Here is a 14547-nt window from a genome sequence, read left to right as displayed (position 1 = left end):
ATAAATTTTTCCTGAGATTCTCTTAGAAGGCGGGTTAAGAAAGAACCTCTCTGGCAGCAGAGATGTACGCAGTGACATCAAATCAAACGATAGACCTGTTGCGCCATCTTATCTATTTTCTTGGAGTCAAATGTAGTTTCGATGCTGTGGCACTGCGGATTTAAGTAATGTCACAATCAAAAGACATAATTGTTGGGGCAACGTGTCTTTCTATGGGAGTCGCATGTCGTCTGACAGTAGGCGGAGCTGAGTACCTTTCTGGCAGCTCGGATGTACCTAGGGTGACGTCATAGTCAAACGATAGGTCACCTGTCGAGCCAACTTTTTTCCTGTCTGTCAGAATCGCGCGTCTTGCAGCACCTTTCTGTCGGCGCGGATGTACGCAACCGCGGTTGGTTCTGGCGTCAGCGCCCGGACGGACCGAGTGTCTACAGTACAGCAGCCCTTTGCGGTCCTGTCCAAATATCAAGCCGACGAGGTCGAGAATAGAGCGGGTCGGCCGCGCGGCCCCCATCGCGTATCGGGTGACACGGGCCGCATTCTGGACATACGTGAGACGTAGCGGGGGAAGCAAACACACAGAAGACATCATCTCAGCGGCAACGGGCTAGGGCGCCGAGGATGAGCGCCGAGGCAAAGACAGCGGACGAGGAGCTCCCCAGTCCTTACGTTATAGCCAGTAAGTGTCCGGTTTACCCTGCTTTTCAGTTTGCCACGTTTGTTTCCGTCGGAGACGCTGTTATGGGCGCTGTGGTTGCACCATTTTCGCGTGTGTTGGATCCTGCGCTCCAAATAAGGACGGGCTCTTAAGAGTGGGGAGGGCGTCTAGGGGATTCGGGCAGGCTAAATAAGCAGCGGGAGTATGGAGGCGGGCGTGCTGTGTGTATGGGTATAAGGGAATTTGAGGAGAAAGCAAGCGATATGTACCTTATGGTACCAAAACATTTGAATAAATAGTCAGTTTTGCAGTTTTTTTTGATGATGACAAAGGTGATATATTATCTAGTCGAGTTCTTCGCTGTCAGTCATAGTTAACGTTGTCAACAAGTGCATAGCACCTCTTGGGCTATATAAAGGTGGGCAAACGTAAAATACCCCTAGATAATCAAATATTACCGGAAGGTATCGAATAATCTATTTCTTTATTTTGAATGCTAGTGTGAGGGCAGGGTAAGAGGCATTGTCAGACAAACCTAACATCGGCTTGATTTTATTTCCTCAAAAATAGTAACTGTGGCTCTGAAACATAACGGCATTTTGCTGATGTTTTGCGGAACTGCGACAGCACGATATACCTTAAAAGCGTGGACCTGGTAATGTACTATGATTCTTTAAAAGAATAAGATTTTTATCAAGAAAAACATAGCGTCTTAATGTTCAGAAAATGCTCGACGTTTCCAAGATGGTCTTGCGACAGAACCGGTAACCCGAAATATCACATTTCACCGTGACACATGGGGTATTCTTTTCAGCATAGGGATTTTCCACCAGAGAACTACACTCGGTTAGCAACCTGTAAAGTAAACTTAATACAGTATTTATATTTACTTCTCTTGTTTTGATCTTATCTGTCTTGTAGACTTGACTGATATCGCTATGAAATGTAACTATCTATTCAATAATATTTGCTTAACCTTGACCCATGTTTCGTATGACCGCTATGAGGAACACTTCTGGCATATCGTATTACTTCAGTTGGGACGGAAGGAAATCTCTTGAAAAGCACTACATTTTCTACCTATTACAAATGTATCAATATTGTATCAATCTTGCCACTTTTTAATGTTTATTTCAGAATGTTTGTGGCAAGATCTTTTGCTTGTTAGTATAAGCCAGGAGGAGTAACTAAGGCTTATCCTTGACCACAGATCTATATGACCGCTTTGAAGAACACTTCAATGCATATCCTGGTGCGTCAGTTCAAAAGGACAGTGTTTAAGATTTTTCTATTCAAACGTCATTTTGTGTGAAATGGTGTGTCTTCTATCGTAATTGTAATATCCTGGTTATTAATTTCAAACTGTTATTTTCTTTAAGAAGCTCAGTAGGTAAACTGACACGAATGTTTTGTTTAAACGTGGATCTATAGTAGCCTGGAATCCAGGCCGACAGGGTCAGGGCCAACTCAGGCCAGCAGCCCTTCCGCCCTGAGTTCAACATACCCCGATTTGGCTGGTCACTGAATTCGGCCAGGCAAAATCACAGGGGCGGGTTAAGTTGGCCAGGCAGGGGTAGACACTTGCGCTGCCGAGGAACCCCAGCCTAAAGCCCTGGGAGAGACAACGAAAGTGATCTCGAACCATTTTAGTTCACTGAAGAGCTATTCTTCCACTGGTCGTGAAAGAGAAGACAGACGCTATGTACAGCATTTACAGGTTTATTGCACCGGGGAAATTCCTCTAGTTCTTTTCCACAAAGACAGTAGACCACGGCTTAACATCCCGTCCTAGAGACTGCGACCCTATCCAGTAGCGGGCATGTCGGGTGAGCGACACAGCCGGAGAGACTTAGTCTCTACCAGACTAACTACGCCGGCTATAGGGAGAATATTTGCCAGGGTTTCATTTGCAGGCTCCGATATGTGATCTTCTCCGTGGACTGACTCTGCTGGCTAATCATTCCTTTTTCTGCTGAATTCTACGATCCGTACGCCCGTAGGAGGGCATGGTGGAGGCTAGGAGAGACCGGTGTGACCAGGTTATGATAAGACCAGAGATAAGACAGAGAGGCCCAGTGTGCCGCCGGTGTCCACGGTGAAGGGGGAGCGTCACGCCTGGGAGGGTCTGTATGGGGGAGGAGCCGACGACGTGGGGGGAAAACAAATGTCCTTATCCGTAACCACCCCGCAGTGGGGCTGGCAGCGCAATGCACCTGCTACATAGGATTAGAAAATGTCATATCATGTACAGGATCGCTGGAGTTGGATTTTGTTTCCTCGAGTCAGTTTGTCTCATGAGAATATTCAGCTAATTACTTATCTATAACCACATCCCGCAGTGCGTCTGGCAGCGCAATGCACCTGCTACAGGGGAGGAGAATAGGGCATATCTTGAAGACGTTGGCGTTGTTTAACAATCTTGTTCAAGTTGGTATGCATAGAGCTGGTGATGCGTTGTTGTGATTGACTACATGGTTTGTTGTGGAAGTGTGAATGAATGAATAAATCCTGTTACCTAAAGAAAGAAAGAAAGGAAGGAATGAAATGAAAGAACCAAAGGTCATGTGTAACTTTGCCCCAAGGGGGTTAAGAATTGTTTTTAGCTGTTGATTTCAATGCAGCTTTGAGTCTTTTGATTGTGGGACTGGAAGGGTCATAAAGCAGTATGGGTAAGGGGGTGAAGTCTGCCATCTCTGATGGCCTTGTTCTGATGTGATATCCATAACCATATCCTCTAACCCGCCTGGCCATGTGGTGCACCTGTTGCGGAGTACTATAAGTGGTCTTAAGGATAAAAGAAGCATAAAACTTAAGCTCTTAATAACAGGGTATGTAAGGAACAATCTGGGTGAGTGCACTGTTATGAATTTTCAGTCCAAAATCTGATAAGACTGGCTGCCCTTTCAGACAGGAACAAATGCCAACATCCCAGCAATGTCATATCTCATAGAGGGGACTTGAAGTGGCTATGTGCCCATTCATCAATAGTTTGCATGTGGTGGGGTCAAAAACATGATAAAAACAAAGAAACCTCTTTTTAAAGATGAATGTACACATGCATACCCCTCTTGGAATATTTATCTGAAACAGCCATAGACAGTCAGTACACAGTGGTTTCGAAGCTTGTCTTTTGTTGATAAGTCCACATGTAATTCAATCGATGTGTCAATGATAAGGAGGGTATCACATGTCCTGTATGTGGCTGATAATGTGACATATACATGCGTCCGTGTGCGTGTGGTATACCGTCATTAGTATCAAATCACATTAATGTGTTCACAATGTTGTAAATCCTTTGGTGCTATAACCGTCCCAATGCCATACTACATGTACATGGCAAAACAGGACACCCTGACACAGTAATGTCCTTGTGCTACTTTGCCATTCTCAATGCTGCCATGTAACATTACAGTAAAGGCTGGTGTTTTCTGAAGGTCTGTCATCTCATCTATCCCTCAGTCTATCTATCTGACCATTTCACAGTTGGGGCACCACAGAAGTTTGGCAACCAATTTTCTCCGTCCTTGTTGCTATTCTGTCCATCTAATGTTCCACTCGGTGTAACGCCTGTCCATTCTCCCATCTTCTCTGTTGCCTACCCCTCTTTCTTCCTCCCTGGATGGTTCCTTCTCAAGGTAGTTGCCTCTAGTGGGTGTTTGGAAGACATGTTGTCCATGTCAATCAAGCTGTTGCCATGGCAACACTCCTCCAGGGGCCGCTCTCTTGTAAAGAGTCATTGACCTTCCTTGTCCCTCTCAGCTCTGTCTTGAGAACAGCGTCTTTATTATTCTAAGACGAAAGCCTAAGACTGTATGTAAATAAACCTCAAGTGAATAATGTGGGAAATTAGCAGAGAATGAAGGGAACACCAGTCCAGATTTTGAGGAAGAGTGGGTGTCTCTAAAATAAAAAAAAAGACAATTAAATTATTTTGTTCTCGAATTCAAGAAAAACTATGCTATTAATTTAACTATAGATGAAGAATTAATATGAAAACAGAGAATGAGGCGTAAGTTTGTATACATGATAAAAACAGTTTAAGGAGGTAAATCATAGTCAGATTCAAGTTTTTTTTCTCCTATAGCTACGTACATGTGTATGTTTTCCTTTTGACTGTCCTTTCAGTAAATATTTACTTATAGATGTCAAAGATATAAATTGGTGTGGCCAAAAGTGGAGAATGCAAAGAACAGCAGGCAAGCCTCTGTGAAAAGGTGGACGCCTTCCAAAAGAAGGGATTGAAATAGCTGTGAAAAAGGAAAGAGAGTGAAAAAGATATATGAACTTAAGTAAAACAACGGAAATCGAGCAAATCCACTGAAAATAAATACCCCCCAGCTGGAAACTGTTGGAGATTAAAACTTTCCTGAACTTGAAGTTTCCTGTCGAGCTCGGCTCAATTAAACGTCGGAAAGGAACAAGTCCGGCGATGAGAGAAGGTTTAACAAAACGGATCCCGTTTCAACGTCGCTGTAAGTTAGAGGACTTGAAATCATTGTTTTCTGTTACCTACAATGGCTAACAAAGTTCAGTGTCTCGGTAAGTCCTTCCGTTACCTTTCTCAGGACAATAAGATGGCAGATGGACTATTGAAACACTGGCAGGGTAAATATCTCCCTGTCATTTGTTTTGAGTGACCAACCTGATGAAACTACACACTGATGTTACCTATAATATCTTAAATCAGAAATTTTACCTACAATCTGGGAAAAATCTTAGAAAACTTCCAAACTGCCCTTGTGGGTATTTTGAGCCCTGAGAAGGCATCTGTATATATATGAGAAGATTAAAGCATGTCAATGTTGGAATGCAAACGGTTCCTATTTGGAAAGCTTTGTTATCAAGTTATGTAACAATGTGTGCCAAGTGTGCCTTAACCAGTTCAAGACTTCTGGGCGAATGCCAGATGAAGGTTGTAGGTATAAGGAAGGGAGGTGACCTGTGCCAAGACGAGTAGAGTTCATCTTAAATTCCTTCGGGGGTGGGGGGAGAATTCTAAGTTTACAAAATGTGGACGCATTAATAAACCAATGCAACGTGGATGCAAATAAATTGGAACAAGCAAAACCACTTTGGAAACATATTCTTTTAATTTTCATTTTAATGAAAAGTTGCATTTAGTCCACAAAACATTAGGTAGATTGTACCTCACACAAAGTCTCAAACTGGATCCACATTTTGTACTCTTAAGATTTATTTTTCACCCTCTTTCCTCAAGGAATTTTAAGATAAACTCAATTTGATAAGGAAACCTCCTGTCCATAAACCTGAAATTATGGTGACTGTAGATGACTATTTATATTAGCCCTTAAATTTGGGATGCAAATTAATTAATGAAATGTGGATGCAAACTGAAATGATTCTTATTTATTGATTTTGATAACCGGAGGACAAGAAGTGGCAGGCACACATATAGTCAACCAAAATCAAGGCACAATTTTACTTCTCAGATAATTCAATCTGTCCTAAATTAAGGCCATTCAAATAGACTTCTGTGCGGTAGTTTTGCTTCTGCAAAAAGCATCGGGACAACAATAAATAGACATAAACATGGTAAACTGAGCCAGGAGAGAGGTGGGTTTGCATGCACATTGTGTTTGCGGAGTTTACTTCCGTATCTAGAGCGTAACAACTGAACTATTAGCTTTCGAGATGACGAACATTTCTATGGCTGGTGGTTATCTAGCGGGGAGTCGGGTTACGATCCCGGTTTACCATCCCGTGTAGTAAATATTTGTAGGAATTAATCCAGAAATAAACAAAACCAATGAGGCGGGTGAGAATCCATGACTGTACAGTTTGTGGTTCAAATACGCTTGTTACATTAGAAGACAGGCAATAATGTTCTGAAATGTAATATCATGACTTGTACTTTGTGACATATGAGAAATTTTGGGAAATTAAAGATTTTAAAAGATTAAAATGATTTATCATTCTTTAATGTAGTCTTCAATATGTAATCACCCATATGGAAGTTTCTCTTCACTATATGCAGAAAACAATGTTAACCCCCCCCCCCCCCCGTGTGCTGTAATTTGGAAAAAAAGTCAGAGATCAGACATATTGTATTGAGTATCAATGTGACAGGTCAAACCAGCCTTTTATCATTTTAGTTTCTACTAACGAGAAACCAAAGTTGACATAATCTTTACGACTCCCTTGTAGGACCTCCGACATAGAGTCACCCACATACAAACCTGGCAAAAGTGGCTTACATTTACAATGGCCAAAATGCTAATCTCCAAACAGATGTAAGGATCTGGCTCAGTCTCAGTGCTTTGTGTCAGTTTTTGCACAGTTATGTCAGTTAGTTTTCCAGTACTCCTAGGCCAAGACGAACCTTTAAAAAATAACATACTCAAAAAAGGTACTAAATGTTGCAAAAATAAGCGTAGAACGTGGATGTGCAAGACCCTTATATCTGCTTGGAGATTACTAAACTCCCAACGCGAAGTCCTGTGGCTCTTTCATAAGATCTGGAGCATGGCGTACTTTCAGCTCAGAGGGTCACTTAGGACGGTACTAAGGCAACCAACCACAAAGGCAACAAGGCAATCTCTGCGAAAACCCAGACATAAATGTTGAGACATAGACAGATGAGGTATCTGAGCTTGAAAAATTATTGATCTGAAAATGGAACGAACAAACAAATGAATGAATGAAAGGCTGTCATCAAAATTGTTCAAAGTATATAGTATTGTAACTTATCAATCTATGATGATACTTAAATTAACAAGTTTTTTTTTGCAAGAAATGCGGATCTTTGAATGCGATACTTTTATTTATTTTTCACTGCAAGAAGCATGCATTAAGTTCCAAAAACATTATTTTCGAGCAGTGGCGAGGAAGGCATACGTGTCATGTATTTTCAAAAACATTCATATGCATCTGCAAGTTAACCTTTAGCACACTGAAGTAGCTGTGCCAAAAATAGTTTCAAGCAACAGCAGAGGATGAAATTTTGAAACAGTCAGACAGCATCCACTGTCTCTCATCAGTGACTAAGGAAAGGACTGGGAAACCAGGTTTTAAACCGCTGAAGAAGCTGTTTGGTTACCGATTCACTATTGGTTAGGGGGTTAGGCAACAGAGAGAAGATCAATTTATAAGTTCCCAGGTGCTAGGATGAACAGATTAGGTTCTTGCGTCCTAAAGACAGTGACTAGTGATGTTGTGGGAAAGGTTGTCAGAGATCAAGTGTCGGCAGCTGCTCCACCATAAAAACACAAACAGGAACATAAATCAGCACAGATGACGCAGGGACTGCAAGGTCGGCATGACCCCATTTGGGTATCGGGTAATAACTAACCCCCCTCCCCCCCTTGCAATTGGGGAGTATTATGGGTTGCCAAATGGGACAAATAGGGAAGAATCTGTTGGCATGGGCTGAGGATGGACTTTTGTCCATCAGCAGGTTTTGGGATGCATAAAACTTTATCCATCAATCCTACTAATGCCCCTTTAAGGTTAATACAACCCCACCCCCCATAGGGGGAGTATTATGGATTCATTTGTTACATGGGACAGACTAGATATAGGAAGGATTGTCCATAGTCTATTGGTAGAGGTCCATAGTCATAAACCTCTATCCATGAGTAACCGAGTTGACTTTTAAGTAGTACTAATCAGGTTCCATATGAGTTATTAATTGTGCATTATTTTTGTTGTGGAGTATGTTCTAGCTTGCTCAACATAAGCATGTTTTTCTCAATGTCTGTTTCTGTTTTTGTGTATGGAAAATGAATGTATAATAAAAAAATTTACGTCTTCCTTTTCACCTCTCTTAACAGTCAATCCATTGCGTGATAAGTGCAATCCTCATCATAATAATACGTAACTGTACCCTGTACAGTCAGTCTGCACACACTGTATATGTGTGGCAAAGGATATGTTGATAGCCTAAGTTAAGCTAATGAATTGTGGGAAGACCTAGTCAGTGTCATTTGCTGGGTGCAAAACATGCAATGCACCTAAACCATTAGCTGAGATGAACCTGTGATGCTGAATAGCTATGAAAATAAGTCCCTCCGTGCTAACAGCTAGATTCATCGTGCAGAATCCACTGAAAACTCCATCATATTCTGCATGTAGTCTATTGTGAAACCACAGTCACCAACAAACTAAAAGGATACTGCACTCTTCTAAAAAGATAACCAGTGCCATCATTATAGCATAGGAGCTGATGTCTGTGATCAGCAGTTTGTTGAGTAAATATTTCTAAGATAAACCTGTCTGCCCGATAATTAGAGCATGGAGTTAATATTGGCAAGGGGGCGACCACAGAGGGTCCAATTTGGGCATGGAAAGGAAACAAGACGGGGTTAAATATAGCAACGGGCATGTTTGTATGTTTGTATTGCATACCTAGTAAACTCCCCCATGGTGTAACAGGTTTGTACTGAACAGTACAAGCTGCATATCCTGACAGAGTAATTTCATCCACTCACACTGGGAAAGACCCCTACTCTTTTCGATAAGTGTGGTGGGTTCTTTATAGTGTAGTGTGGCTCTTCTCAAACACAGGACCTCCTTTTAACGTCCTATCTAAAAGAGACGTCCCTAGCCAAAGGTAGGCACTCAGTCGATCACCTGAGTGGAGTGAGGAAATTATTGTAAAGTGGCTTTCCCAAGGGCATAACGGCGGGACCTGTCAGGGATTCAAACTCAGTCCCTCAGGGTTCTGGGTCTACAACCCTAACCACAAGACCCTGCGCCACCAGGTATTACAAACCAGAGCTTCAAATAACATATTTTTATCAAACTTAAAAGCTTTTTTCTCCAGCCAAGACATACAAGAGGTTGTGCAGACTGTTTTTCCAGGGAGGCTGGTCTCCCCTGGCTTGACTGATTAATGATATGACGTTGTGTATTTGTTTTGGAAGGTTAAAAATGGGTGTCGTGTATTTGTTTTGGAAGGTTATAAATGGGTATCTTGCGTAAGACCTTCCCTTGCTTCCATCATTCAAAATACCTCCCCCCAGGAGACCTCGGGCCTACGTACACGAAAGGCCGCGGGTGAGATTCTCTCAGCTGCTTCCACTTCCAAATAAGAAGAAAAAATGGTCCGAAATTATTAGAGGGTCTGCATGCCTTTTTTCACAAGGTGAATACAATTCAGTTCCAATTAAAATAATTAATCGTAGCGGCCTACTCCAATTCAATATGAAGCCGGCAAATTTAAGTCGGTAAATTATTCATAAAGCGTAATTCGTCACTTTAATCCCATATGTACACATGCATGTAGCACGTTGTTTGTTATCCTAAACTCTGATCGTTAGGTGTTAATGCAATGTAGAATGAAGACAAATTTTCCATATCACCTAGGCCAATGCCATTTTATAATGCCTTTAGAAAAGTCACAAGGAAGCATCAGCAGCTAAAGTATAAAAAAAGTATCAAACTTGACAGTGCAACCAAAGAGTGTCAAACTTACTTAATTTGAAGAATATTTTGGGAGGCTTACAAAGTGTTGTCGAATGGCTTTGAGATAAGGTGTTAATGCTTGCTCCAATAACAAAATTTAATGTAATTTCTAAATCAAAACTACTTGAGGCAATGAAGAAATCTGGCATGGTTCTTTAACTTTTCCTTCAAGTTCAACAGCAAGAAGATTGGACGCACCTGTCAGGTGTAACAAATTAGGAAAGGTCATGAGATACTTCATCGCAAAGTTACAATCTTATTCATTTCACTTTAACGTAAATACATAGAAATGCATCTGCTGAGTGTTTGGAATGCTTAATGTGGAAATTGCTAAATTCAAAAAGCCTGCACTCATTCACATCTCAGAAAGAGATGATACCTATGGACACAGTGCTTTATGAAAAGGTTTTAATTTGAAGGCTGATTTCTTGTGGCTCAAGCTTTTACTTCAAGTATTTCCATGCCAGCTGCACACATTCCTAGGCCATGTTTTGCCCTCATCTGTACATTACCTTCCTACAAAGGCAAAGGTGCTCTCCTGCGCTTTCTCAAGGAGTCAAATGTCTTGGCAAGATGTCTTACAAGTGGCACACAAAAGGCTAATTCTTCCCAGGCAGTGTTCGGGTTACCGTATTTGTGGACAGGTGATTCAGGGCAGGGCAGGAATGCCGAGGGTCGGCCAAGACCTGTTTTTGGCACTTATTCCTGGTCTTGTGTTGCCCTGTTGCATAAAGGGGGTGACAGGTTGAGGCATGGTGTCTTTTGTTTCTAAAGGCTGCACACTGCGAGCGTGCGGGAATGCGGTGTTATAAAATTTCACAATGCAAAGGTGCAAAAATGTGGGGAAAGCTTGTGTGATCGGCTTGTATTACAAGTGCAGTGTATGACTGTCTGTCTGTCAATGACATTGTCAAATGATTGTCATGGGTACTGGAAACAGTTAACATTTCAAAGCTCTATATGCACTATTTGCAAGTGGAACTTGAAGGGTAAAAATGCTTTTTCAATTATAGCCAATACTGCAATGTGGTTTCGCTACGCTCACTTTTTGTAGCCAAGCACACCAGGCCATCCATAAGTACATTTGCAGTGTACTCTACTTACTTGGTCCTGTATTGCCCTCGCCGGGTGTACAATGGATGTGACAGGTGGATGACCTGCATCTTTTGTTTCTTTCTTAACTTAACATTACACAGAGCAAATGTGTAGGTATGCAGTACAGCTGTACATGTTATGAAATTGCACAGTAAGGACGTGTGAAAATGTAGTTGACCATGCACATACATGTGTCAAACATCATTGTCAAATAACTGTCACAGGTGCTGGCGACTGTTCCAATAGCACTATATATACTAAATGTAGCAGCACTTCAGAAAATGAAAAAAAAAAGATTAAAAGAAAATTTTCACAGGGGTAGATCTTAAATTTCTTGTTTTTTATGTGTCTGTACGTGTGTTTTCCATCAATCATTCCCATTGTCCTTCTTCCTGATATACATGATAAAGCATCACTGTATATCCTCAGTGCTACTATTTTTGTATGTGTAACTGGAAAGGTTGCAAGGCAGTATGGGTAAGGGGAAGTCTGCCATCTCTGATTGCCCTGTTCTGTTGTGTGTTCCACAGGTGACCTCCCGCCTCCAGCTCCGTTCGGGGAGAGGAACGTCTCAGTACGGAAGGATGCAAAAATAGCCGACCACTATCACTTACGGGAAGTCTTGGCTACGTGAGTTATCTCTTCCTGAACCTATCCATTCCTAAGATAAGATAGAAAACTAATGAGCAAAGTAACGACAGTGTGACAGGTTGGTCAGTGTAATATAACCCCTGCGCCGTGTGCCTGCGAAGCTGGTGTGTTACACTGAAGGGCAGTTATGACGGCTGTACAGATACAGTAGAGTAAATAAAACAAACTTAGTCTAGTATCATCTATTCAGTACTTTTGCTATGATACTAAATGATGATCATTGAACAAACATAAAGCTGTTGCATTTTCTTCCAGGGGAAGATTTGGAGTTGTAAAAAGATGTGTGGAGAAGAGATTAGGCCTGGTGCTGGCAGCAAAGACCATCAAAATACACAGTGTAAGTGAAAATCCAAGAAAGACTACAATATTTTCCTTTAATACTATATCCTGCTGGTTCTTGCATGTATATGTATATAGCAATAGGATTTCCAATCCTGGCAATTAACGTATTCAGAAAATGATGGTATGTCTTCTAAAAGTTTGCAAAACTAATGTGGAGCAAGCCCATTGATGAAGCTGTTGATAAATCAGTTATATATGTTGTAGTAGAAACAAAGTATAAATATTTAAGAACCATACTTGATTTAAACAAGTATGATCTAAAATAAAGGTTACTTATCATATATGCTGATGATGCTTCATTGTTTTTCTGCAGCCTCAGGACAGAATTGATGTTAGAATGGAAATCGACGTCATGAAGAGTTTAAACCACAGAAATCTCCTCAGAATTTACGACGCCTTCGAGACAAGAAAAGAGATGACCCTAGTCATAGAATAGTGAGTATCTTGTGGATCATGTGGACATGATAGTCCTATGATTAGTTTTGTAAGATTTCCTGACACAAGACTTCAGAATCAGTGTTGATATAAGATTGTGTGCGAAACATTGTGTTGTTCTGCCAGATATACAAATAGATATGAATAAGAAATCAGCTGCTGTACATGTTATGTAGATGTCAAAATAGAAAAAAACATTGGATGTCAGGCTGCTAAGAAATTGAAAATCAAAATCATATTGGTGAACAACAGAGTGTGCTTACAAGGCAAAGAATGCAAGAAATGCTTTAAGGCCAGTCTATTATTTCTTATCATAATAATTATAGGGCCTACCTATTGAGTTTGTATTATATTTCATCTGGAAATTGATCATAATGATTGACCGATTTACCATGCTTTCATTATTGCAGTATTGCGGGCCATGAGTTGCTGGAAAGAGTTTTAGACGACAACTACCACCTAACGGAAAAAGATGGAGTCATGTTCATGAGACAAGTGTGTGAAGGTGTGCGGTACATGCACGCCAACGGCATCATACACCTGGATCTTAAGGTGAGCTAGGGCAGGAGTTATTTAGTTAGAGAGTTAGTTACACAGGTGTCTGTACATGCACACTAATGGCATCAAACATCTGGATCTTAAGGTGAGCTAGGGCAGCAGTTAGTTAGTTAGTTACCGACTGTGGACACAAGCCAGCAGTGCACTTCTAACATGCCGAAATGATCATTTCTAATCATAATGACTGTGGGCATTTAAGGAAAAAAGAAGAAAGAAAGTTAGACAGGTGTGCCAAGGTGTGTAGTACATGCACGCCAATGGCCTCATACACCTGGATCTTAAGGTGAGCTAGGACAGGAGTTAGTTAATTAGTTAGTTAGTTAGTTAGTTAGTTAGTTAGTTAGTTAGTTAGTTGGACAGGTGTCGGTACATGCACGCCAATGGCCTCATACACCTGGATCTTAAGGTGAGCTAGGGCAGGAGTTAGTTAGTTAGTTAGTCAGTCAGTCAGTCAGTCAGTTAGTTAGTTAGTTGGAATGAATGAATTGGATTAATTAAACCTTTTTCTTGCAAGGAGAATTTCATAAATGTAACTACAGTAGTGAGATTTATACAATTTATACAATTCATTTCATTGGTAATTCTTTAACCAATATGTTTGTATTAACTATAGCCTGATATTCTGTTTCTATTCCACCTACAGCCAGAAAATATCATGTGTGTTGACACGAAGACGAACCACGTGAAGATCATAGACTTTGGTCTGGCCAGAAGACACAATCCAAAGAAACTCCTGCAGGTAATTCGTTTGACTATAGGTGTCACATTTATTTGACAATTTCAATATGCAAACAATGGAAACATGTATGTGGCAGAATTTTGTTTTGATTTCTTTCTGTTTTTTATCTACTGTGTGGTATAATTATTACAAGAAAGAAAGTTTCTGCTAGTTTCAAAAAAATTTAAAATTGTACTTTTAGATTTCCAACTTGTTACCAAGACAGTGTTGAATGGGTAACATTTTTGATATATATTGTAAGAAAGAAAAAGACTGTCAAAAAGGAAGTAATCTGGCCAGTAATTATGACAAGAATTTTTTTTACAATAATTGTGAAAACCAGAATCAAAATCTTAAACCATCTTTCAAAATCATGCTGTTAATAATTATAAGAAATTAAATCATGTCTCGAAATTGTGTGCAAAAATCATGTACAAAAATCATGTACAAATCATGTCATTGAATCAAAATCATGTATGATTTATGAAAATCACATATCATACTCATGTATCAAAATCATGTGGCAGAATCATGTATCAAAATCATCACTCCATGTAACCATCCATTCCAGGTGGCGTTTGGAACCGCCGAGTTTTGCGCCCCCGAAACATTAAATTATGAAAATATCTGCTTCGCCACAGACATGTGGAGCGTAGGGGTCATCACA

At 40.7% G+C, this 14547-nt stretch overlaps 1 protein-coding gene across 1 annotated transcript in view; it reads left to right on the top strand.

The window, feature by feature from the left end:
- LOC136429742 (myosin light chain kinase 2, skeletal/cardiac muscle-like) overlaps window positions 1–14547 on the top strand; it is a 55395-nt gene that overhangs the window by 36129 nt on the left and 4719 nt on the right. Inside the window, exons 6-10 of the mRNA XM_066419697.1 lie at window positions 11707–11806; window positions 12083–12164; window positions 12483–12604; window positions 13015–13156; window positions 13806–13901. Coding sequence (XP_066275794.1) covers window positions 11707–11806; window positions 12083–12164; window positions 12483–12604; window positions 13015–13156; window positions 13806–13901 — 542 coding nt within the window. The remainder of the gene's footprint in view (window positions 1–11706; window positions 11807–12082; window positions 12165–12482; window positions 12605–13014; window positions 13157–13805; window positions 13902–14547) is intronic.

Source organism: Branchiostoma lanceolatum, chromosome 3, assembly GCF_035083965.1.
Source record: "Branchiostoma lanceolatum isolate klBraLanc5 chromosome 3, klBraLanc5.hap2, whole genome shotgun sequence".
Classification (NCBI taxonomy): Eukaryota; Metazoa; Chordata; class Leptocardii; order Amphioxiformes; family Branchiostomatidae; genus Branchiostoma; species Branchiostoma lanceolatum.
This window is presented reverse-complemented; position numbering and strand designations above follow the sequence as displayed.